The 25,686-nt window shown below is 44.5% G+C and overlaps 2 protein-coding genes across 6 annotated transcripts; one reads left to right on the top strand and one right to left on the bottom strand.

Annotated features, from left to right (window-relative positions):
- Nucleotides 1-5,986: 5,986 nt before the first annotated feature.
- Nucleotides 5,987-14,134, bottom strand: RPS7 (ribosomal protein S7). Its single transcript, XM_081906629.1, has 7 exons — nt 14,060-14,134; nt 12,458-12,539; nt 11,964-12,035; nt 10,045-10,188; nt 9,529-9,593; nt 8,830-8,980; nt 5,987-6,115 (listed from the first exon to the last, which is right to left on the bottom strand). Exons 2-7 carry the CDS (start codon nt 12,530-12,532, stop codon nt 6,038-6,040), a joined length of 585 nt encoding a protein of 194 aa, XP_081762755.1. The 5' UTR covers nt 12,533-12,539; nt 14,060-14,134; the 3' UTR covers nt 5,987-6,037.
- Nucleotides 14,135-15,576: 1,442 nt separating this feature from the next.
- RNASEH1 (ribonuclease H1) lies at nt 15,577-25,686 on the top strand. Of its 5 annotated transcripts, XM_081906519.1 has the most exons (10): nt 15,577-15,654; nt 16,669-16,746; nt 17,995-18,116; nt 18,892-18,960; nt 20,008-20,187; nt 21,574-21,673; nt 23,103-23,157; nt 23,586-23,670; nt 24,662-24,786; nt 25,268-25,686. In XM_081906519.1, exons 2-10 carry the CDS (start codon nt 16,697-16,699, stop codon nt 25,352-25,354), a joined length of 873 nt encoding a protein of 290 aa, XP_081762645.1. In that variant the 5' UTR covers nt 15,577-15,654; nt 16,669-16,696; the 3' UTR covers nt 25,355-25,686. The 5 variants fall into 5 exon arrangements, with proteins under 5 accessions (XP_081762645.1, XP_081762642.1, XP_081762643.1 ...); XM_081906516.1 differs by lacking the exon at nt 15,577-15,654 and having other exon boundaries at nt 16,539-16,746; XM_081906517.1 differs by lacking the exon at nt 15,577-15,654 and having other exon boundaries at nt 16,539-16,746; nt 17,995-18,095.

Here is a 25,686-nt window from a genome sequence, read left to right on the forward strand (position 1 = left end):
ATGACTTTGCTCTGCCTCCACAGTTGGAAGGCAGTAATGCTTCTGAATACCAGTTGCTAGAAATCTCAGGGTGAGGGTTCTTGTTCTCAGGTCAAACTTGCAGGTTTCCCAAAGGCATCTGCTTGGCTGCTGCGGGAAGAGGATGCAGGACTCGATGGGCCACTGACAGGTTCCAGCAGGCCCTTGGGTCTCCATTTGTTTTTGGACTACAACTCCCATCATCCCTAGCTAGCAGGAATAGTGGTCAGGGATGATGGGAACTGCAGTCCAAAAACAGCTGGAGACCCAAAGTTTGAGAAAGCCTGTTCTATACTATAATAAAGGCGTGCTCCCCACAGTGCAATTTGCATGGGATTAAAAACCAATAAGCAATGCTGAAGCCCCCAGGTCTTCACAAGCTTTAAAATAACCTAGGATAGATAGATCCCTTTGTGTACTCGGAGGGTGTACTACTATAATGGCAACTGCCCAGAAAACGTTTTAAAAGGCCCCAGCGTATTCATATATCCCTAGCACTAACTGCTCTAGGACCTCTGGACTGGAGCCTAAGGCTCTTGCTATGGCCATCTAAAAATAGAGACACAAAATATTTGTGGAAAACTACTATTTGACCCTTTAATAAACCACACTGGGCCATTAAAATGATGCCCCACCCATTCCCATTTCTCCTTATCTTGAAAGAGCACAGTAGGGGAAAAACCTCCCTTATGCACCAAGAAACTCCCAGAAGCAACTGATGATAGCAGCTCATATTCCACCATGAGCACAGCCAAATTATAGTAGGCTATTATCAGTAGGAGCTACTGTCCTGTCAGCTGTTTGGAGACTCTCCTGAGTGGTATTCATTGATCACAGTAGAGACTTACGTAAGAAAAAGGCCTTATTATACATGTTCTCGTGATGAACAAGGTTTCCAGTAGTTCATCTCTCAGAGTAGATGGATTAATAGTAATGATATTCTGGAAGGCTTTGAACTGCTAAGATAAAACTGAGGTTCCTTTGGTTTTGCGGTACCCCTCGCAAGGGGCTTAAGTCCCAAGTCTCCATCTGTCTTGTTTGGGGTCAGCGCAGAACATCCAAGATATAGCAGCCAGTGAAATGGAAGAGGAAAAGACACCTCAGTACTCTTTAATTTCTCACTACCCTTCAGGAAATCTTTGAATCAGGTCCATTGCTTGTTAGCCCAAGAAAGCTATTATGGTATATGCCCATGTGGATTCATGCAGATCGGTTGAATCGTATCTGCAGCAATGTGGAATTAGAAAAAGGATGTTACACTAAATAGAAACAGCTTCTGAAAGCAAGTAAAAACTCTTCCTAACCGTTGTTATTTGTCTGGTAGCTGGTGGTTGCAAGTCTGGTCAAAGACATGGTCCTCAATTAGGAATCAAATACAGTGGTACCTCGGGTTACATACGCTTCAGGTTACAGACTCCGCTAACCCAGAAATAGTACCTCGGGTTAAGAACTTTGCTTCAGGATGAGAACAGAAATCAGGCTTCGGCGGCGCGGCAGCAGCAGGAGGCCCCATTAGCTAAAGTGGTGCTTCAGGTTAAGAACAGACCTCCAGAACGAATTAAGTACTTAACCCGAGGTACCACTGTAGTATGAATACTTGTTAACCATATGCATCAGCCTAGTGGAAGCATTCGCTTGGGAGCTACTGTATTTTCCAGCAATTAGTTTCAAATACCCAGGAACTCTGAGCCAAGCTGGAAAGCAACAATTTCCCTTTATTCACATAAGTAGCTCCTAAAGAATCAGAAGACACTCACAACCAACCAATAAATCTGTTTGATGTGCAGAATGTGACTGGGTTCTCTCAGTCCCCATCCCCCCCCCCTTTGAAGACTCTGTTACATACAAATCGCCAGTGGATTGATCTCTCTGCCCATAAACGGTGCAATAGTAGTGAGACAAAAATATTTTTTAAAAAAATGTAGAGGGAACCAAATAAACAGCTTGGCATTTTCAAAGTAATGCATATTATATTTTTAAAATGGATATACTTTGGATAAGTTTAAGAAACTTAAGAGAATATCTGGGTGACACTCAACCAAGAAAAATGAGTGAGTCTACTCACAAGTATGAGTACAGTCAAGTATCACATTTTGTTTGAAGGAGTGTCTCATTCCAGGTGGACTAGATTTATCCCTCAAGAGAGGGATAAAAAACAACTTTTATTATTAACAACCCTTATTATTAACCACCCAAAGGTGAGGTAGAGTTGATACCTCTATTTAAAGCCTAACAAGTTGAAATAAAATTGTTACAGGTTCAGGACATATTTCAACACAACCACCTTCAAAGAAAAGAATCTTCAGTAGGGCGTATTAACTGTTAATGTGAGAACTAAGAGGTAGCTGGAGGTTACACGCAACTCTTCCACCAATCACTTGAACCTATCATGAAGTAATACTTTTGACAATCCTGTGCATTTCAACCCCTCTTTATAATGTACACTATCCAAACAGCACCGACTGATAATTCTGAAATGCAGAATTTGCACGGGATGTGATTATAAAGTTGCTCAAAGCACCCATGTGCCAAGAATCCAATTGCTTTCCTGCAGATTCTTGATTTTGTGCCTAAAGATTTTATTTTAAAAAGGGTAAGGTCAAGGCACAGCTATGTAGTGGACTCTAGGGTTCTGCAGAACAGCAGCATTCCCAGAAGACTCATTAAAAACTTGGGCAGATAATTGACTTCCCACAGCGCCACCATGAACCTTCACAGCAGATTTTAAGGCTATGAATATTTGCAGCAGGTAATACTACAACCATCCAAGTAGGAAGATAACCCTTTACCCCATCTGATCACAAAACAAGCAGTTTTACAGACTGAGAGACTGTCCATGATATATTCTTTTGCAACATGTTTTTTATTCAAAGATGTATCTAGACGGTTCCCACTGAAGAAGTCTAAAAAAACACCAGCCAGCTGGGTTGGAAGAGTTTCTTTTGGCAGCGATTCTGGGAAAGATGACAAGTTCATGTTGCATGCATCTTTCCTTCTCCAATTCAGATACCCAGGATCTGAAATTCTTTGATCACCCAGTGCAGAGAGCAGGAGAAAACATGGCCAGCTAACACTATTAGAACGATTAGCAGAACCCAAGTTGAAGTTCAGAGTCCTCTCACATTAATAGAACATTCCTGGAAAGAATATAGAAGCATCACAAGGGGAGTAGATTGGCCAGTTTTGGATAGCTCTATGGTAAGTTTTGCTGTAACCTATGTAAATTCATGTCCAATATAAGTAGAATATTTAGTAAAGGCCTGAGAAAAGTGTGGTAGGGTAGCTACAGAGCTGAGAGTTTAGGAAGATCCTATATACAGAAAAGGGTGCCTGGGAATTTTAGAGAGATGCAAATCCTCCATATTGACAATCCAACATAAATCTTAGTGTCCGAAGTATTCCTGTCTTACTAAGCATATGTCAGTGAATGGTGATAACCTTGAGATAATTCACAATCCAATTTATTATGTGGGTGTCTAAAGACTTAAGAGACTGCTGATACTCACCAAAATTTTGAAGACACTAAACCCACAGGACAGCTCTTTGGATCATAGCCTGCTAATTCTATGTGCCAGGAGGGGTTTGTCTTGCCCTTTTTAAATAGTAATTCCCCCCACGCACACACAGCTACTTGCTTTCGATTCTAAGCTGCCTTTCAAAAGTAGCTTGTGATACAATACAGAGGTCCAATGTTAAAATAGAAAGCATAAAAAAACTCATTGGTGTGCGCAAATTTTTGGATGAGCCTTTGGATAGCAGCCACTATTTCGTAATCTGGTGAACCGGGTTTGTGTCCCCACTCCTCCACATGCAGCTGCTGAGTGACCTTGGGCTAGTCACACTTCTCTGAAGTCTCCCAACCCCACCCACCTCACGGAGTGTCTGTTGTGCGGGAGGAAGGGAAAAGAGATTGTAAGCCGCTTTGAGACTCCTCAGGGTAGTGATAAAGCGGGATATCAGATCCAAACTCCTCTTCTTCTACAAAAGTGTGTAGAACAGAATGTTGATATATCCCATTCTACTAGAATTACTTCAGAATTAAGTACATCTAGCCATAGATGAGATCTATGTTATATTGTTTTGACATTTATGGGATGCAGAATATATGCAAACAGGCTACAGACTTCACACTTTTAAAAGGCAATTTTCATTACTATAAAGAGACATTCCCCCTACATGAACTACATTCATGGATCACCTTAAACATGTCTATTTCAAGTCTCATTGAGTTCAATGGGGCATATTACCAGGTATGTGGGTACAGGATCAAGGGAAGTAATAGTGCCACTGTATTCTGCTCTGGTCAGACCTCACCTGGAGTACTGTGTCCAGTTCTAGGCACCACAGTTCAAGGACACTGACAAACTGGAACATGTCCAGAGGAAGGCAACCAAAATGGTCAAAGGCCTGGAAACGATGCCTTATGAGGAACGGCTAAGGGAGCTGGGCATGTTTAGCCTGGAGAAGAGGAGGTTAAGGGGTGATATGATAGCCATGTTCAAATATACAGTGGTGCCTCGCAAGACGAAATTAATTCGTTCCGCAAGTTCTTTCGTCTTGCGAGTTTTTCGTCTTGCGAGTTTTTCGTCTTGCGAAGCACGGTTTCCCATAGGAATGCATTGAAAATCAATCAATGCGTTCCTATAGAAATTGCCTTCAGACCAGGTCCGGGGACAGTCTGTCCCCCGACCTCTTCTGAAGGCTGGGGGGGGGGGCGGACAAGGGCTTTTCTACCCACCCCCAGCATTTAAAAAAAACCCCGGGACAGCAGAGGACTTCTCCGCTGTCCCGAGGTTTTTTAAAATGCTGGCGGGCGGCAGGGAAGGATCTTAAAATGCTGCCGCCCGCCAGCATTTTAAGATCACCCCGGGCAGCCTACGCTGTCCCGGGGTTTTTTAGAATGCTGGCGGGCGAAGCAAGCCCAAAAGGAAATTCGTCTAGCGAAGCCACGCAAAAACCAAAAAACCCTTTCGTCTTGCGGGTTTTTCGTCTTGCGAGGCATTCGTCTTGCGGGGCACCACTGTATAAAAGGATGTCATATAGAGGAGGGAGAAAGGTTGTTTTCTGCTGCTCCAGAGAAGTGGACATGGAGCAATGGTTCCAAACTACAAGAAAGAAGATTCCACCTAAACATTAGGAAGAACTTCCTGACAGTAAGAGCTGTTCAACAGTGGAATTTGCTGCCAAGGAATGTGGTGGAGTCTCCTTCTTTGGAGGTCTTTAAGCAGAGGCTTGACAACCATATGTCAGGAGTGCTCTGATGGTGTTTCCTGCTTGGCAGGGGATTGGACTCGATGGCCCTTGCGGTCTCTTCCAACTCTATGATTCTATGATTGCAGCCTCAAATTCATTACAGCATCAGTTCAATAGTTAAAACCTAAAGCTATTTGCCATTCCGAACTGTAAAAATGGCTCACAGGTCAACATTCTTCTGTGAAGTTTGTGTGGCAAAACTGGCTCAGGTCAGTATCAAAGTTTATCAGCAATAATGTGATGCAGTGAATAAGGTAAGACAGCTCAACTCTACCCTAGGTACCCAGAGTTCTCCCTTTACCCAAGCCATTGAAGCAGAAATCTTGTTAGTGCTGCTGAACAATTCGCTTACTGTTAAAATGCCAAAATGACTAAAAATCAGTAAACATTTAAAAGTACATTGGCATCCTGCTGTATATCAGAAATACAGTCAGGCAGGTCTAAGGTCTACAGATCAAGACATGCTCAATGTCGTTTCATACAGAAACACTGGATCAGAAACTGTTCTGGTTCCTTTTTCTATCAGAAAAGCCAGGGATCAAGGCTCTTAAAGATTATGCCAGAACTTTTTTCCAGTTACCTACCTTGGGCAGTAGTAAGATTGTTGTGTGGGACATTAAACCTTCTACAACCAAACCCTAGCAGAGACTCCCATTCTCTCCAAATGTTTTTTTCCCTTTCTTTCTCTCCAAATGTTTTAATAAAAACACATTACTTTTATGATATATGAACAACTGAACTGTTTTATTCAATCATTTGTTGTACTTTACAGCTGAAATTCTGGAAACTCGAAGACGACATCTTTGCCTGTGAGTTTCTTGTAGACACCAGAAAATGTTTCTACCTGCAAAGGGAAGGAACAGAAGTCATAAAAGTGGTAAACTGAAAACTATCGTTTTCTACAGACACAATAGTTCATGTACAAATATACACAGCGAGTTTCAAAACGGTGCTGTACATGGCTTTACTTCTTAGAAAATGTTTATTCTTTGAATTTCTATCCCATTCTTCCTCCCAAAAGAGCTCATGAAGCCACACAAAAGACATGGCACTGCCATATGGAATTTTGGAGGTGAAGTCCCTCTTCCATACCGTACTGCGAAATGGAACTGTGTCACTCCACTTGTATAGAAGCACAGAATTTTAAACTCCAGACAAAATTATGAGAAAATCTGAACAATGCCTGTGTTGATAAATAAGTGGACCAGTATCACTCTGCCATTTGTGTTCCATCGTTCATTGTACAGTGGTGCCTCGCAAGACGAAATTAATTCGTTCCGCAAGTCTCTTCGTCTTGCGGTTTTTTCGTCTTGCGATGCACGGTTTCCCATAGGAATGCATTGAAAATCAATTAATGCGTTCCTAGGGAAACCGCCTTCAGACCAGGTCCGGGGACAGTCTGTCCCCCGACCTCTTCTGAAGGCTGGGGGGGGGGGGACAAGGGCTTTTCTTCCCACTGCCAGCCTTCAGAAGGCTGTTCTGAAGGCTGGCGGTGGGAAGAAAAGCCCTTCTTCCCACCTCCCGCCCCGCAAGCTCCGGGGACAGGAGGGCTTTGCTGCCGACCGCCAGCATTTTAAAAGCCCCTGCTGTCCCGGGGCGATTTTAAAATGCTGGCGGGCGGGAGCGAAGTCTCCGCTGCCCCGAGGAGATTTTAAAATGCTGGGGGTCGGCAGCGAACGCTTCGCTCCCGCCCGCCAGCATTTTAAGATCGCCCGGGGCAGCGGAGAAGTCTCCGCTGTCCCGGGAAGGCAGGCGGGGGGAGCAAAGACTTTTGCCCCCGCCTGCCTTCAGAAGAGGTCCAGGACCTCGTTCCGATGCCCGGCGGCGGGGTGAGAGGTTCCCGCCCCACCGCCCGGCATCGGGGCATCGTTCCGATGCCCGGCGGCGGGGTGCGAGGTTCCCGCCCCCCCCCCGCTTCGGAGCAGCGTTCCGAAGCGGGGCGGCTGGGGCAGGTGTTCCCGCCCCCCCGCCCCGCTTCGGAGCAGCGTTCCGAAGCCGGGCGGCTGGGGCAGGTGTTCCCGCCCCCCCGCCCCGCTTCGGAGCAGCGTTCCGAAGCCGGGCGGCTGGGGCAGGTGTTCCCGCCCCCCCGCCCCGCTTCGGAGCAGCGTTCCGAAGCGGGGCGGCTGGGGCAGGTGTTCCCGCCCCCCCCGCCCCACTTCGGAGCAGCGTTCCGAAGCCGGGCGGCTGGGGCAGGTGTTCCCGCCCCCCCGCGGAGCAGCGTTCCGAAGCCGGGCGGCTGGGGCAGGTGTTCCCGCCCCCCCGCCCCGCTTCGGAGCAGCGTTCCGAAGCCGGGCGGCTGGGGCAGGTGTTCCCGCCCCCCCGCCCCGCTTCGGAGCAGCGTTCCGAAGCCGGGCGGCTGGGGCAGGTGTTCCCGCCCCCCCGCCCCGCTTCGGAGCAGCGTTCCGAAGCGGGGCGGCTGGGGCAGGTGTTCTCCCCACAGAAGCGATCTCCCCACAGCCCCTTGCTTCAAAAGAGGTCCGGGGGCAGCGGGAAGCGCTTCCCGCTGTCCCCGGACCTGGGGCTGCGGGGAGAAGATCGCTTCTCCCCGCTGCCCCTTGCTTCAAAAGAGAAGACCCGCTGTCCCCTGGGCAAGCTTCGTTTTGCGAAGCAAGCCCATAGGGAAATTCGTCTTGCGAGGCAACTCGAAAACGAAAAAACCTTTCGTTTTGCGAGTTTTTCGTCTCGCGAGGCGTTCGTCTTGCGGGGTACCACTGTAAATGGCTCCATCTTGTGATGCCAGGTGCACACACCAACACTATTTTTTCTACTAACAATCAGGTAGTACAGATGTGCCAGCATGCCGGTTGTTAAAACTGCAAATTCTCATGCGGTACTGCAGTGTACTACAGAGTCAGCAAGGACAGCGCTGAACACCCAAGGAAAGCTGCACATTTCCCCAAGTTTTTGCTTCCTGTTTGAAGATACTGCTGGTGGAAAACCTGGCTCGTTTGAGCACCCCAAGGGGATGGGCTGTCAAACAGCTTGAACACAGATTAATCACAGCAGCCGGAATAGCAGTAATCTTTGCCAGTTTCAAAAAGGGACGCAGGTGGCGCTGTGGGTTAAACAACAGAGCCTAGGACTCGCCGATCAGAAGGTCGGCGGTTCGAATCCCCGTGACGGGGTGAGCTCCCGTTGCTCGGTCCCTGCTCCTGCCCACCTAGCAGTTCGAAAGCACGTCAAAGTGCAAGTAGATAAATAGGTACCGCTCTGGCGGGAAGGTAAACGGCATTTCCGTATGCTGCTCTGGTTCGCCAGAAATGGCTTAGTCATGCTGGCCACATGACCTGGAAGCTGTACGCTGGCTCCCTCGACCAATAAAGCGAGATGAGTGCCGCAACCCCAGAGTCGGTCATGACTGGACCTAATGGTCAAGGGTCCCTTTACCTTTACCTTGCCAGTTTCAACTCTGCTTGCTTCGTGAAGTGCTTGGGTCCAAACCCCTGCAATGCAGGAATCCTGCCCACAAGCCATCCCTGGGTGGGCTCAAACACGCCAACCTTCTGGTTAGCAGGTAGACACACTGACCCACCGCGCCACAGAAATGCCCTTTCTTACCTTGTGTTCAACATTGTTCTGTTGCGCTTTGTCTAAGTGAACCTTTATGAGACGGCTGCCATCCAGTTTTACGCGGATTCTCTTGCCCACAATTTCACTTGGAAAAACCAGATCTTCAAGAATGGCATCGTGCACCGCAGTGAGTGTACGGCTAAACAGAAATATTATGTACAATTAAAATGCTTTTACGAATGCCAACTTTCCCTTCATCTGCACCACAGAGAATCATTAGAGAAACAGAAAGAGTGGATACTTCTGTGGACTGGATACTAACACAGTAGGTAGCATGTAAACACCCACAGGATGAATTCTTGTACCCTCACCCAATCCCAGGGGTACAGCAGCCAGATCTGGTGACTAAACCTTATGAAATGCCAGTAATAAGATAGTGAACAAAATCTAGCAGCATTTAGGTTTTAGGTATAAAATAAATAAATATGGAGCTACCTTATACTGAGGCTAACCACTGCCCCACCCAGTCCAGGAGGATAGGAATTTCTACACACAAAACATGTCATCTATCAGTGAACTATGGGTCTACCCAAGATTAATGCCTGGCAAGGATCAGAGACCCACAAGTGTCAGATTAAAACAGTTTTCTCCCTTGAGTCTTCAAGGTTTAAAATGTGCACTCTTGGCAAACGGAAAGGAATTGATTAAGGCATGATTATTACACATATAATATAAATTTGAGATTACCTCCTGGGACGCTTTTGCTTGTTTTTTGTGCGGCTTTTTCTTGTTGGCTTCGGCAAAATTCTTCTCTGTTAAAAGACAATAGCATGACATATATCAGCACATTTCTCTTGTGTTTAGGAATGGAATTAACAAACCAGATTTAAGGTAAAGAATACCAGAGCCAACCAGATACCCATGGGAAGCTCACAAGCAGGTCTTGAACATAATAGTGCTCTCCCTACCCACTGGTATTCAGGGAATACTGCCTTCAACACTGATAGGAACAAATTCATGGAGGACAATTCTAAAAACATATGACTATGACTCTTGTGATCTAGTTCCTGTGTGATGCTATGCTGCATATACAGAGCTGGAAGTAGGAGTCAGTTCAAGACTTGTGTCCAAGTATGTACAAGGCTGCAGTGTTCTGATTCAATTTAGCACACCTTTCACAGACAAATAATTGTTCTACCTCCATTAACACTTCCCCCCCGCAACCCAGCATTTTGTAGAAAGTTATGACAAGCTGCCACCTACCTGAGCAATGAACACCACATGCTTTCCACTGAATTTTTTCTCCAACTCACGAACTAGCCGCACTTGAATCTTCTGAAAAGATTTCAGCTGAGGGACTGGCACGAATATGATGATTGCTTTCCTACCGCCACCCACTTCAATTTCCTAAGCAAGAACAGAACTGGGAATGAACATGGTTTAAGTTTTTAAATATCATCCAGCGTTTGCAGGATTACTTCCAGTCATGAAACACGGATCTTCTTTAGACCACTGGTCTATCTAGCTCAGTTATGATCTGCTCTTGACTAGCGGTGGGTCACAGCAGAAGTGCTTGCAGCTTGGTCATTCGGCTGGAGATACCACAGACTGAACCTTGGAGTTTCTGCATGCAAGGCATGGGCTCTACCACTACATTATGCCCCCTCTTGGCTAAACTACCAAAGGTGGATGTGAGGATGAGATGGGGAGGAAAACAATGTAAGCCACACCTTGAGATCCTTAGGAAAAAAGATGGTATATAAAAGAAATAAATAAATAATAAAAATAAAAGGATCAATAATGAAATCTTTAAATTTTTTTGGAAAAACTCTTTGGCTCCTAAGGCAACAACCTAAGAAGCACCTCCAAGTATCACCATTTTGTAGTAGACCTAAGGCCAGACCAATAGTAGAAACAAGCACCACTAAGTTTTATGGAAGAAAAGCACCACATTTATCAAGTTCAATATTAAATGCATTAATATCTTATGATATATATATATATATATATATATATATATATAAACAAACTAGGAAAGCACACCTGAAAACCTCCAAGTGTTTTAAGCGCTTGTCCAACAAACTACAGTGGTACCTGAGGTTACAAACACCTCGGATGTTGTACAAACTCCAACAAAAAGTTAGACCAACATCCACTTGGCCTATTAGCCGCCAACAGTGGCAAGTGCTAGATAATTCAGAGGAAGCCACAGGATAGAGAAGTATCAAACCCAGTGTAGCCTATTCCAGAATCCTTTAAGGCAGCCTTTACCACAACCCTACACATCTTTACTTTTATACAAGAAAGCATGTAGGATGGAAGCCCAATTTACCTCTTTAAGAAAAAGATAATTGTTCAGTTCCAGATATAATCTCCAGTGATTCTCAAAACTGGAACTGTGTGCATTTTTAGTATACATCACCAAAGGAAAAATAACAGTGTAATGTGATATATCCAACGGATGGAAAAACAACACAGCTCACTGAACTCATGAGAGCCTGGCCATGACTTCATGAACTAGCCATCATTTCAGATTCCTCATCTGAGAGAAAGCTGATAATAGCTTATACTGCACATGATCAGGCCTCTGTAAGGTATTTTTAAATTCCTAACTTTTGAATGGCATGTTGATTTTCCATATCTGTTTTCTGCGAGCAGCACAGCTTCCCTAATTTCTGCAAACACAACTACTACAGTGCACATAACAACATTCCTGGTTTCCATGAACTGAATGAATGAATGCAGCTCATCCTGAACACATCCAATTAGTTTGATCACTTGTGTCCTGCATGGTTTGTCTTCACAGCAACTGTAAAAGCTGGGAAGTTATAGGAATATACAGGATGCCTCCCACCCCAGCCTTTTCAGTCTGGGGGGAAAAAAAGCTTCATGTCCAACATTGTGGAATAGGACTATACATCATTGCCCCTTACGGAGCTAAGCTCCCATACGCCACCTGGGCAGAGCCATGCGAGAGCCACCTCAATGGATGCCCATGTTGGACTCTGAGACAACAAGAAGTTACACATCTGTCCGCTAAAAGACATTTCCAGGCGGAAAAATGCTGTAGAACATAACAACCACTGCAATTATCACTTTAAATACCAACATGGTAGCTTATATACACCAAGCATCCTATAAAATAAGCCTGCACCATTGAGAAACACTGTTTTTTAAGCTACCTTTGCTGCTGTGATGTTCAATTCTCTCAGCTGAGCCTTTAAGTCAGAATTCATCTCCAACTCCAGGAGAGCCTTGAGGGAGGAAAGTTAAAAGGAAAGTTAACAAATATCTTCAACAAAGCAATTCTAAAATAACTATAGTTGTTCTTGGCTGTAAAAAATGTTTTGAGGGAGAAATCACTGAATACCTATGTTCCTTTGACTTCTGTAAAAGTCATATTCAACAAGTTGATGTAGCTGGATCTGCAACAACTACCTCAGTTACATATCAAATACATATAGTTCAAATGTTCCCATAAACATTGGTCAACAGTAGAGGAGTTTGCAAACAAACAGCTTACAAAGATACTCTGGTTGTAGCTGCTGAATGTTAATTAGCACAACATCTATACTAAAATATAGGGCTATGACATCATATTGGAGCCTCAAGATTCCAACCCTCACATGTTCTGTAAGCAGTACAGCCTATATTACCAGCTGAAAGGAGCACTTACCTGGGAGATGCCAGACTCAAATTCATCTGGCTTTTCGCCATTGGGCTTCACAATCTTTGCGCTGGAACTGAACATGGCCTTTCTGCATTTCAAAGGAAACAATATCTCAATGTACTGTTTTAAAGAATGATTTCCACCTATCACAATGACATCAAATTAGGGAACGCCTTGATGGTGGAAGAAGCCAATTCTAAAGGCTGACTCAGTCATATTACTTAAGGAAAAAGCAGTGATAGATTTAGTCTTAGTACACATTAAAAAATGTTGTATGCACCCTTAGCTGAAGTACCACAAAGAGGAGTGTAGTGGTTAAAAGCATTTACTATGAGCAAAATAACACGCTTGTTTAAGTTTAGCCAGGATCTTATTAGAGGTCTGTGGGGAGGACATAATCTCAGAACTGCAGGCCCCACATCTACAATATGGGCTCATTAACAGCAGTGTATATTACAATGCCTTTTTCTCAATTACTAAGATATGAAGCACTCAACTAAAATGCAAGATTAATACGATGCGGAACAGCAGCAACATGCATTTTCCAGCTACCACAGAACCCTTACAAAGAGACTCTAGAGAAGCACATGAGAACCCCAGTCTTAAGCATCTTATTAAAGCTTTATCAAAGGGCCACAGTCATAGAACCAGGGACCTGGAAGGGACCCGGTTGGGTCCTCTAGTCCACCCCCCTGCAATGTGGGAATCTTAACTAAAGCATCCGTGACACATGGCCATCCAACGTCTGCTAGAAAACCTCCAAGGAAGGAGAGTCCTTTCTGAGAGTCTGTTTCATTGCCAAACAGCTCTTACCATCAGCAAGTTCTACCTGATGTAAGCATGCTATCCGGAATTGCTAAGTGGCAAGGCAGAACTACCATCTGAAACAGGTTTTGGGAACTTGCAGCCCAGCAGCTTCCAGACACCTAGGCCAATGCTGGGAGCCATACTCCATTAACACCTAGGGGGACACAGGCTCCTCATCTTAAATAGGATTCATGCAGGACCACGTCTTAACAACTTCCAGAGATACACACACACACCAGGCAAAAGTCTCCCTCCCCTGCAATATTGGGGAGATATGACAACTGTGGGGCAAAAGCTTCCTGCTTTGCACCCCTCTCTTATTCGAGCAGGGCATACTGGGAGCTTATGGGCCATGTGCTGCTACCCTTGGACGTTGCGGAAGGGGGAGCGAAAGGGAGGTAGAACTGGCCTCCGCGCCCCTCCCCCGGGAAAGCTAAAGCACGGAAGACTAGTGGTTAAAGCTACTGATAAGACTTCATAGAGTGCCCCAAGCAGTGTGCTCGGTGCAACACTCGGCGAAAGCCAGGCGCACATGGAAGACCCGTGGAAACTCCAGCAGCCAAGAGAAAGAGAATTGGGGGTCATTTCCCCCTCCCTTCCACCGTCCCCTGCCCCATCCCCGAAATGGGTCTCCTTCGCGGTGCCAGGAAGCCATCGGGCATTAAGGGGCGGCGAATCGGACGCATCTCTGGACACTTGGGCCAGGCGCGAGGGCTTCCATCGCCCTGGAGTAATATCACCGGAGCCCCCGCGGGAAAAAGCCCCCACGCAGCCCAGCAGGCCCCGGCTGGCCGTGCCTACCTCTCTCAGCGCCGGCCTAAGGAAGAGGAAGAGTTCTCGCGAGAGCACCACAGATTCTCTGCCGGGAAGGGCCGCAACACCGCCCACTTCTCGTCCCGGGGAGCTTGGGGTTGAAAGGGTACTTCCGCCCTTCTGAAGCTTCCCGGCGGGAGGGAACTCCTGGCAGAGGATAAAGCGCTGCTTTCACCAAACGGCAATACTGTGCTGTATTGAAGAGCACTTTTGGGGAACTGGGAGTATGTGGTTGTGTAAACTTTCCATGCCTTTCCTTCTTCCAAGTTGCAAATCCACCAAGGGAACAAATACGCACGCATTAATGGGTGTTTTAAAAAGAAAGCGCTCCAATGTTGTCTAGTCGGAAGTTGCCTGCTTGAGCCTATACCTGTAAGAATACGGTTTGATTTTTTGCTCAGTAAGAGGTAGATTTGAGCAATCTGTTTCAAAACACCGCTTTAGGCGCTTTGCAAATATGATTTATGATCCGTTGTACTGTACAAGCAAAATTAGAGCTGCATAGGGTATTTGGTCTTGGGAGAAAAGCAATGGCAAACCTAGACAGCATCTTAAAAAGCAGAGACATCACCTTGCCGACAAAGGTCCGTATAGTTAAAGCTTTGGTTTTCTCAGTAGTGATGTATGGAAGTGAGAGCTGGACCATAAAGAAAGCTGATCACTGAAGAATTGATGCTTTTGAATTATAATGCCGGAGGAGACTCTTGAGAGTCCCATGGACTGCAAGAAGATCAAACCTCTCCATTCTGAAGGAAATCAGCCCTGAGTGCTCACTGGAAGGACAGATCCTGAAGCTTTGATACTTTGGCCACCTCATGAGAAGAGAAGACTTCCTGGAAAAGACCCTGATGTTGGGAAAGATGGAGGGCACAAGGAGAAGGGGACGACAGAGGACGAGATGGTTGGACAGTGTTCTTGAAGCTACCTTACCAGCATGAGTTTGACCAAACTGCTGGAGGCAGTGGAAGACAGGAGTGCCTGGCGTGCTCTGGTCCATGGGGTCACATAGAGTCGGACAGGACTAAACGACTAAACAACAAAAAGAAGGCATGCATCACAAGCCTATGCACACCTGCTAGAAAAATAATCCCCACTTTGTTCAATGGGACTGAACCCCAAGGTAACTGTGTATATTTATTGTAAAGGACTGCAGCCTCAAATGGAGATTTAAAATGATCGCCATGAGCCTCAATAACCAACAGGCTGAGGTAGGGTATTTGGTGGGTTGGAAAATGCAAGTTTGCTGCTCGTTGTAAGAGATCCTATGCTCATTCCAAATTTACATTTTAGAGTGGGCGGGGGAACCATTTCCTCTTTTCAATAGAAGCTCTTTCCCCTCCGGCATTTCCTAAATCGATAGTAAGAAAGCACCATTGTTGGTGAAAGGGGTAATGCATGGAAGGTCCTGGAATTATAGTCGACGTTTCAAAGACCCTGGTGCGTGTTCCCCCCTCTTTTTTGTTTCCCCAGTGGTTTTTCCCCATCTCTCCTAGGGAGAGCGGGAAGCCCAGGAAGCGCCATTCGGTTTGTGTGCCTGCGCAGGGAGAGAAGTTCACGCCTATCCTGATCTGCGAATAAGGCAGGTGAGCGGATGCATGGGTGGATGAGCCGAAAATGGTGGAGGGAGGCTTCAGTTCGAAGTGAAGCCGCTGGGTTTGCAGCCCAGAGCCTGCCATGGCTTTAAAGGCTTGCTCGGCAAAGGTTTCTAGCACGTGGCTGATTGCAGCCTTATTCTACTATTGCAGCGCAGTGGCGCTTAGAAGTGGGTTAGATTGGTGAATCATGCAGTCAGTAATATCCTTTTTTCTATCGTGCTTTTGCTGTCCTTTGGTGTGATGTCACTTAAGCCACGGCTATAATATATTCGAGTTGACCCGGGAGTAAACTTCGACTACTTTCTGGGCAAACACGTGTAGAATTACTGTCCATTAGAGGCTCAATAAATCCAGGAACTAGAAAGTTTGGCTTTAAAGCGTTTGCAGAATAAAGCCATTAGCTGCTGTTGGTGAAAAAGTCTCCAGTCCCATTTGGCTGTTAAGTTTCTGAGTAAGGTGCACTGAATTAACACCAGTGCTTTTCATTTTCCCGCCTTCGGCGCCAGCGCATGCGCACTCTTAAGGCTTCTTTCTTATTGAGATTTCCTTCCTCTCCACCCCCCGCTTTTTTCAAGGCGGTGGAGGAGCGAAGGCGGAGACCGCGGTGGCGGCAACGCGCCTGCGCGCAACACTGTTCGGTTCTCTCCGCGTCGTCACTTCCTCTGTTGGACCCTAGGGGAGAAAAGACTCGAAAAGCACCACTCTTCCGGTCGGTCCGTGTTTTAAATAGCTGCCATATGAGGGGCGGAGGAGGTTACTTGCTGCGTCTGCCCACCCCCTCTTCCGTTTGTGATCCGGAAGTGTCGGCTGCCTTTGTTGTTTTCAGCCTGACCCTCAAACTCCAGCGCGGCTATAGTTATGCGCCTGCGGAAGAGCAGGAGAACAGCGAAGACGAGCAGGGAGGGCGGGGGGAGCTGGGAGGTCAGGAGAGGCGAAGTCGGCAGTTATTATGCTGCGCCGGATCCTGGCCTTACTCGCTCATCCTTGTTTTCTCCCCAGCAGCGGCCCCGGAACCGTCAAGAGCGGCAACATGTTCTACGCGGTGCGGAAGGGCAGGAGGACCGGCGTGTATCGCACCTGGTAAACGAAGCCACATCTGGAGTGGTCAATCTTTCTCCTCCCCCCTCTCCCAGGGGCTAAAAAGTTTCGTATTCCTCCCAGTCTGGAAGGGACCCCGGGGGTCATTGCTCCACCTCCCCCATGCAGGATTTTTTTTTTCTTTTTAGTAAAAAAAAATTGTATTAATTTTTTCCTTGATTTACAAGAGCGTGTGCGTTGTCTCTCAATAATATGAATTAATAACAGATGTAACTGATCTGTCGAAAGTACAGAGAGAATCAAATTTATGCAATAATAATAATTTTTATTTATACCCCAGCCAAGGCTGGGCTCAGGGTGGCTAACAAGCAATAATAAAAACAAGTTGAATGAATACAACTTAAAAACAAGATTAAAATACATTAAAATATTGAAACATTTAAATATTAAAATGCAGCCTCATCACAGGAGGAGAAAGGAAAAGTGGTACGTCTGGATACGAACGGGATCCGTTCCGGAGCCCCGTTCGCATCCTGAAGTAAACGTAGCACGCAACTGCGGGGGTCGCGTTTCGCTGCTTATGCGCATGACGTCATTTTGAGCATATGCGCGAGCGGCGGAACCCAGAAGTAACGCTCTCCATTACTTCCGGGTCGCCACAGAGCGCAACCCAAAAATACTTAACTTGAAGCTACTTCAACCCGAGGTATGACTGTACCTATATCTGTGTTGCATAGTTGCCCAACGCAGGGCTCGAAGCCACAACCCTGAGATTAAAAGAGTCTTGTTCTCTACCCACTGAGCCTGTACCAAAGAGCCCAAGGCAGCAAACATTATCTTTCACCCCCCTTTTCATATTAAAAAAAAGCCCATTCTCCTAACAACCCTGTCAGGTGGTGGTACTGAGAGCAGGTGTCTGACTCCATGCAAGCTTCATAACTATGTGCAGATTTTAACCCAAATCTTCCTCACACTAGTTCAATGCTCTTAGTTTCGTGGGGCTTTGCATTTAAGTTACTTTAAAAACAAAAAATGGTTAGATTTATGTAATCGTTCCAGGCCCCAAAGTGGCTCGCATAGCCTACCCCAACCATTCTCCTTTGAAGGGTTAAAACTATGGTGGATTATTGAGGTTGGGAAACTTTCCTTCCAAGAATTGTGTGAGGATTTCCCTTCAGCTGATATAGGGGAAAGCTTTGTGTCCCCAGATTTGCTTTAATGAAGAGTAGGTGGCATTGGAGATAACACGTGTTTTTTTTTAAAAAAAATAATAGCTTTATATTTTTATAGGGAGGAATGTAAAGAGCAAGTTGACAAGTATAAATATGCTAGCTTCAAGAAGTTTTCAACAGAGGAAGATGCTTGGGACTTTGTAAATGATGGATCAACAGGTACATTTTGTCATTCAAGTGGTAAGCACTCTGTAAAGGGTTGGTGCTTGGCAGAAATTTTAAGAGTAGCCTTCTGGTAATTAGTGTGGGTGTGCTAAATGCTTCCCACAGAAAGCTTGATATACTTGTCACTGGTCGGCTGTATTTCCAGATGGCACAGGCTGAGTTCTCAGTTCTGGGATGTTTTTTTTATGTAGGCTAATTGCTCCACCGAAGATTTAGGATCAGGCTTGGTTTTAAGTGAAAGTGGTGGATTTGCATTAATAGCGGTGAGAAGTTACAGCTGAAAGAAGGGAAAGTCTAGACCCTTGCATATCTCATTTTGCAGTAGATCAGAGGTGGGGAAAATATGGCTTTCCAGATGTTGGACTACAACTCAAACCATCCCTGTCATGCTGTCTGGGGCTGATGCAAGTTTGAGTCCATCAACATCTGATAAGGGGCCTGAAAGACCTTGTAACTAAAATAATTTCTTTGCTTTATGAGAGTGTTCAAGATTTTTAGATAGTGTACTGCTTGACTAACTATTGAAGATGGTTACATTCCCGTGGGCTACTTTAGAAAGCTGGGAAATGAAGACTACATTCCGTTGCTTACTTCCTTGGGAATGGGTCCTGCTGAACTCAGTGGGACCTATTTTTGAGGAAACATGTAAGATCAAATTGCAGTTTCGATAAGCCTACAGTTGCATTGGAGCTTGGTCCATGTGACTTTTGTATGCAGATCATCTAGCACAGGAAGAACTTGTACTGGCAATTGCTTTGTCACATAATACAATGTGTTCCCTTTAAACTAGGCACACTGGCAGGCGATGCAGGACATGCAGATGCATCACCACCTAATGACCCAGCGGTTGTTACAGAAGGTGCTCCTCATACTTGTCTTGGTGTTTGTAGTGCTGTAGCAGATGCATAATGCGCCAGGCTGCACACCCCTCTGCTTTCATTCTGGAGCTTTTCTAATGTGCTTTGCATTACTAAACTGCAACCTGACCGTCTCTCATTCTTGCTCAGTGTGGTATTTGCCAGAAAGAGAGAGTCAGTGTTTCAGTGCCACCGCTGGATTGCTCTCGTCCAGGATACTGGTTTAGTGCTTCCACATATTTCTGTTGGTGGCTGAATGTCATGGACTGAGTGCTTGGAGAAGGGACATGGAAAGAGTTGGGAGTATAAAAATAAGCAAGTGCTTCAGATAGGTCAGGACAAATTACAGATTCATGAAAATATTCCCCAGGTTTGTATACAAAACTTACTTGATTATGGCAATTTGTTAGGCTTGTTAGTCATTTGGTACTCAAAGGTCTCCAACAACTTAACACAAGGTACATTACACCAAGCAACGGAAGAGTTACATTAAATGTGTTACTTGGTTCAGAATCCAGAGCATCACGTGAGCACAAATAGGGCATTCCTTTATGGTACATTTGAGACGCTGGCACACTGTTCAAGAGTTCTCAATGGTTGCCTATCTGTATAGTAGGCAATACAGATCTACATAAGCCACTCACAACTTGTAACGTGTATCTAATATGTGGAAAAACTACCGTGTCCTAATTGTTTTGTAGTAGATACAGCTAAGTAGTCCTAGAAATTGCCAGTGGATTTCCATGAGCTCATCTTTTGTGTGGATCTGTGCTGCTCTTCCTTTAATTGCTGAAAGCATACTTCTACAAGTTAGCACCGCTCACTCTTTAGCCTTGTAGTATATCCCTTATTGTGTCTCTCTCTGTGTGTGGTTATGCATTTTTCTGCAGTCCTGCTCACAGTTAATTCATGAGTTAATTTCTAATTACTTTAGAGGGACTTCATTTATGTGATTGTGGGTGTATAAGGTTCTTGAACATGAGTATTATACTTTCAATGTGATTTTTTACTTTTTGCATTTCGTTTCTTCTACGGTTTCGATAATGCAGCTTATGAAAGACCAAGAAATAATAGGTTCAAGGGTAAGAAGACAACATCGTGGTCAGATTATAGTTCATACAAGAAACCATATGAACAGCCCTCAGAGAACCAACGTGAGAGAAAGCGTGTAAAATATACCGAAGTACCTTACACACCTCCAGAACGCAAAGATGAATTCTCATATACGGGTAAGTGGCTTGATTATAGCAGGTGACTAAACAATGTCATTTCCTTAAAAATTTTAAATAGAGCTTTTAAGCTGTTATTTATTAAATTTGTACACCGCCATTCTATCCAGTTCACAACATAAAAAATATAAGATAACAAACCCCAAAATACCTAAGAAAAACAAGAGGAAAAAAGAAAACCAATAGCCCTCTCCCTACCCCATTGGAACTTCTTTGCATATATATAATTAATACGCAAAAGAGCTTTGCAGTCTTCTTACTCTTGGAAATGCACAAGTCACTCCTATTGAAATTGACTTAGCTGCTGCCTAGTGAGTTATGACACAATCCGAACCCTCTTTGCTGGGGGGAGGTGTAGGTGGAAGTGTCCCTGTCGATCTGCAAGCAGAAGCGCCACTAGTGGGTTTCATATCAGCGGTAGCCAATAGAAATTGCTGGAACGTGTATTCCAAGGGAAGGATTTCACCTGCCCAGGATCCCTTGAGTTGCACCCACTGTTGTCACATGACTGCTTTGGGCCCACTTGCTGGTGCAGTGATTTGCTTCCCCCATGACCTTCCACTCCCGCTGTTGTGTGAAGCAAGTTTGTGGATTCAGCAGTGGCCCCAGCACTAAACCAGAGTAGTTCAGGTTTTGAACTGCACCATTAGTGGCTGTACAGAGTTTGGAATCCAGGTCTTAACACATTGACCGATAACAATTTTTACACTTGAGAGCTTTTCCAGTATAGTCGAACCTAAACTTCAGTATGTGTGCGCGACAAACCCAGTAGTATTTTACCGGGTTTTGCCCAACGCACATGCTCAGAAGTGGTCCCCACTTCTTGGGGTCCGACCAGACCTCCGGAACTGATCCCATTTGCAACCGGAGGTACCACTGTACTGAATTGGGGATATATGAATGCCTCCATTTAAAGGAGAGCTACTTCACAGTTCAAAGTAATGTACCAGACATTCTGTGTGGAGCTCTTAAATAGTCCACATAGGATTTTATATTTGATTATATCCAATTTATCCTCTGCTTAAGCTACTGCAGATTTCTGCACTATATAAACAATAATGTTAATGTGACATACAGCTATTTTGGTAGCTCACTATCTTTTTCTGAATACAATAATTCAAAACAAAGTGGCTCAGTTGTGCTATGTCCCTTGAAAGCCAGTCTGCATTGGGAACAGCACATGGCTTGTTTGTATGGGTTTTTTTTACTCATTGTTCTAAAATATGTCCTGTGTGTATTTTTGTGGGAACCTCAATAAGATTTTAATTCTGCAGTAGTATGTTGGGTTGTCCTGATCACCTTTCTTAAATATCAGAACTAAAATACTTGACGTCCATCCAGCTGGCAATATTCCTGCTGAATTAATTGTCCCATTTGCATTTTTAGGAGATTATGCAGTTGTTTATACTGATGGGTGTTGCTCAAGTAATGGGCGCCGTAAAGCCCGTGCTGGAACTGGTGTCTATTGGGGACCCGATCATCCTTTGTAAGTAAGAAATGAGTGGTCCAATAACTTGCTATAAAAACCATTCTAATTTTTTTTTTTTTGCGGTGATCCCTATTGTTGTTTGCATTTGGACATGGTATTTTCCGTCCTTCCACTAATACTATTTTCAGAATAAACCTTTGGCTAGAAGGTGGACCCGCTTGATCCAATCTTCTGGCTCTTGTGAAGAGTTGCAGGTTCCTGGCCCCATCCACTCGGCCAGGTGAATCCAGTCCAAGCATAGTTTCATTGGTTGTAGACTGCAGGCTGTAAAAAGAAGAAAAAGTGTGCATGGCCACTGTCCACTGCTTTCCTAAGCAACAAAGAGGAGCCTGAGTCAGCCTCATGGTGCCGTCTTGATATATCCCTTTTCTTCTGTCTGGAAGGAGTTCATGCTTCTTCAGACGGATAAAATGGCCGCCTCCTTGCCCACCAAAGCAAACCTCCAGAAACCAGACTGGTATGAAGTCACATTATGGAGGCTAGCACAGTGGTGTCCAAAATAGCTGCTGAGATGTCCCTGGCAGAAGCAATTAATGCCAGGAGCATCTGTCAGAATTCGCTTCCAAAGCATTCAATATAATGTGTCTTCCTATCCAGCTGAGGATCTTCAGGGCTTGTGATATGTAGAGGGAAAGTATGGCCTCTGTCATTTGTCCAGGTGGATGGTCAGAGTTGGAGCAATTTGTTGTCTACCAATCCTGTCCTTTCCTTGGTCACATTTGAAGGAAATGGCTCGTTTGATGAATGTGTGGACCAAAGGAAAGTAGTGACTACTGCTAATAATAATAATACATGGCCATCTTCCCAGGGGCTTTCTCTAAATCATTCAGAACCAAGAGCACTAGCCATTCATCACATCTTGCACTGGCAGCCTTGAAAGCATGAGAAGCCATTCAAACCTTCCAGTTGCTCTTGGGGGAAATGTGAGATCTGGCAGTGGCCCACTTGGCTCCCTACTTTCCTCCCGAAGTGGAGCAATAAGAGGTCTGCCTGACTGAATAACATAAAACATAACACATTAAAATAGCAAGGATTGGATTTCCATTCCCTGGAGGTGCTTCTGTCCAAGTTTCGGCCTTTCTACTTCATCCCTCAATGCCATAGTTCCTCAGCCCATCTCACTCAACAGGGTTTCCTAACCCTTGGATGGGTTTTTGGCAGGAGCTGTTGGGGACAGAAGGGCCATAGCCTTCCTCTGGCATTTATTTTAATCCAATATGAGCAAGTCAGGTAGAAACAAACATGGCGTAGCACTAAATTTGAAAATCTGTGGTTTGAAGGAAGAACAACATTGGTTTTCCTATTCTTATAAACATGCAGACTGTCTTTCAGGTCACAGATATATTTTGATCCCTATATTAGCCTTGAAATGTTTCATGCACGAGAAAAATTACTTGAATGTTGTATGTATTTTGTACTCCTACAGAAATAGTAGTGAAAGACTTCCTGGGCGGCAGACTAATCAAAGGGCTGAAATACATGTAAGTTAAATGGAACACAGAATTGGCACAATTGAGTGCTTGAGCCTTTTAGTTTTAATGGAAATGCACATCTGTTTCAAGGAGGGAACTGCATGGATATATATATAGAGAGAGAGCGTAGTTTGGAGAAATTGAAAGAACAATTTAAAAAGTTATCTCATAAATCCTAACAAGAGATTGCATGATCGATAGGCTAGTGACGCAGAATAATTATGTAGCTATTATGAAAATTCATAAAACCTAGTTAAGTAATTGGCCATGGCGTCCCTCCTCCCCAATTGTCTTTAACATAATTTGCATCAACTTCTGGACGAACAGTGCTAGAATTGCATTACATTGCTTTTGTGTTACAATTTTGAAACTTGGCATCCGTATTGATGGTTCAACTTCCTTTCTGCTGAGTTGTGTATTCTAAATGTTTTCCGTAGGCAGCTTGCAAAGCAATAGAGCAAGCCAAGAGTCAAAATATCAATAAACTGGCAATCTATACTGACAGCAAGTTCACCATCGAAGGTAAGTCATTGTGTATTGGGAATAAGTAATAAGGCAAGAAGCATGTGAAATGGCCTTCTGAAAGGAAAATAAGTTTGTGCAGGGCATGGGACTTGGTATTTTGATTATTTACCAGATGCTTCCAGCACCTTTCTGGGAGACCGTTGAGGAAAAGGTGGGCTAGAAATAAATAACTTTCCAATGATCAAGACCTAGGAATTTAGCATGTAATATATAATGAATGTTTGCTTTTGATTTTTAAGCAGATCCTGGTGGTAAGCAGGCATGTGAATGAGTGTTGGGTGTTTTTCTATTAAAAGCTAGTGGCTTGGGAAGGGTTTACATTGAAAGCTAACAAATGCTGCTCTCCGGAGAATACTTAATAATAGAATTGTGGCCAAAGGAGGCTGTTCTCCAAATGCTGTTTCTTTTCACCCCCAGTCCCAAGATTTACCAGCCAACGTTGCCTTTCTGGATTTATCTTCTTTCAACTTAAAAGCATTTGTTCCCAAGCTAGGGACTGCCATTTCCTATGTTTAAAACCCATATTGGCAGGGATCCAACAAACCTGATAAATAAATACCCATATATACCCAGAAGGTGACTTCCTTCTCAAAAGCAAAGGTTAGAAGTGGGTTGGTAACAGTAGAATCCACATCTGGTTTTAACTTTTTATTTCAAAAGAGACCTGAACATCTGCAGATGTTACCCGCTATCTACGCTTGAAGTGGGTCCTTGTCCCTGTCCACAAACTTAATGGCAGGCAAGACCGGTGCTTAAAATGGGTGGTCCCAAAGTCAAATTGAATATGCATGACTTACAATGGGCTGCAAATTTATTACAGCAAACATTCAGTGCCTGCCTAGACCCAAGCTTGGATTCGCCACCATGTGCACTTCTTTGAACAACACAACTGGATGGCATTTTGCAGATGTGCGGTAGAATCCGAGGACAATTTCAGCAGTCCTTAAAAAAAGTCACGATACAACAGATGCATCTTGTTCTTACATAGGTATGACAAGCTGGGTTAAAAACTGGAAGAAGAATGACTGGAAAACATACAAAGGAACAGAGGTAACAAACAGAGAGGACTTTGAAAGGCTTGCTAATCTTTCGGAAGGCATGGATATCCAGTGGGTAAGTTATGAGGTTTGAAAAGGCGGACTTCATAAATAGCAAGTACGTACTATTAAAAATGAATGTTAACAAAATAATCCAAGTATAGTAATGAAAATGTGCAATTATTTGGTACCAGTCCAGGGGAAGTCTGTGTTTTGTTATGTTTTGAATCAGAAAACAGCATTTTATTCTGACCCGTGTATTTTTCTTCACCAGTTTTTTGGGGGAAATTGAAATACCATGTTTCTTTCTAACTCTTTGCGAGGGGGGGGGCTGGAAAAAATGTCTTACCAACACACTGCCTTAACAGTAGCAAACCATTTGCATGTCTACTCCCTAGCTTTTGATAAAAACAAGAATTGAGTATTGGCATTTTTAAAGAGTCATTTTTGGCACTTTGAACTGAAAGCTGTCTCGTGAGATGTGGAGGGTGGGGAGATAGTCCTAAAATGAAGATGGTTGTACAGTTGCAGTAACTGGTTCAATTTACTGTTAACAGAAACACGTTCCAGGTCATTCTGGCTTTGCTGGAAATGAAGCGGCTGATCGACTAGCAAAAAAAGGAGCTGCAAAGTCCTTGTCCTAGAATGTGTTAGAAATATCCATTGACTTTGGGGGCAGACTCACAACAATTCTGACTAACAGGCTGCAATTGTGATGGATAAATGTGAATTTTACTGACTCGTATCCAATTTCTTGATACTGAGAAGCCTCAGGTTTGGATACTTAGGATTATTCTAAAGACGGCAAGAGATACTTGAACAAAATGCTTGTTTGATGCATTCTGGTTATGAAGAGTTACGACACCACAGAATTTTACGTAAGGCGTTGCCAGAGCTTGTCATTTCTTTCACGGTACATGTACATTCAAGAGTTGTGTTTTATATAAAAAATTATAATAAAAGTTTTTGTTTTTCA

The sequence above is a fragment of the Podarcis melisellensis genome, assembly GCF_964234715.1.
Source record: "Podarcis melisellensis genome assembly, chromosome: 3".
Lineage (NCBI taxonomy): Eukaryota > Metazoa > Chordata > Lepidosauria > Squamata > Lacertidae > Podarcis > Podarcis melisellensis.

What these genes read in the sequence shown, in the direction of transcription:
- RPS7 (XM_081906629.1), bottom strand. Translation starts at nt 12,532, where the DNA reads ATGTTCAGTTCCAGCGCAAAGATTGTGAAGCCCAATGGCGAAAAGCCA. An exon ending in TTGAGTCTGGCATCTCCCAG is followed by an intron (nt 12,036 to 12,457) that starts GTAAGTGCTCCT and finishes TCCTCCCTCAAG; the next exon opens with GCTCTCCTGGAGTTGGAGAT. An exon ending in AAGCAAAAGCGTCCCAGGAG is followed by an intron (nt 8,981 to 9,528) that starts GTAATCTCAAAT and finishes ATTTCTGTTTAG; the next exon opens with CCGTACACTCACTGCGGTGC.
- RNASEH1 (XM_081906516.1), top strand. Translation starts at nt 16,616, where the DNA reads ATGCTGCGCCGGATCCTGGCCTTACTCGCTCATCCTTGTTTTCTCCCC. An exon ending in ACCGGCGTGTATCGCACCTG is followed by an intron (nt 16,747 to 17,994) that starts GTAAACGAAGCC and finishes ATATTTTTATAG; the next exon opens with GGAGGAATGTAAAGAGCAAG. An exon ending in TACATTTTGTCATTCAAGTG is followed by an intron (nt 18,117 to 18,891) that starts GTAAGCACTCTG and finishes CCTTTAAACTAG; the next exon opens with GCACACTGGCAGGCGATGCA.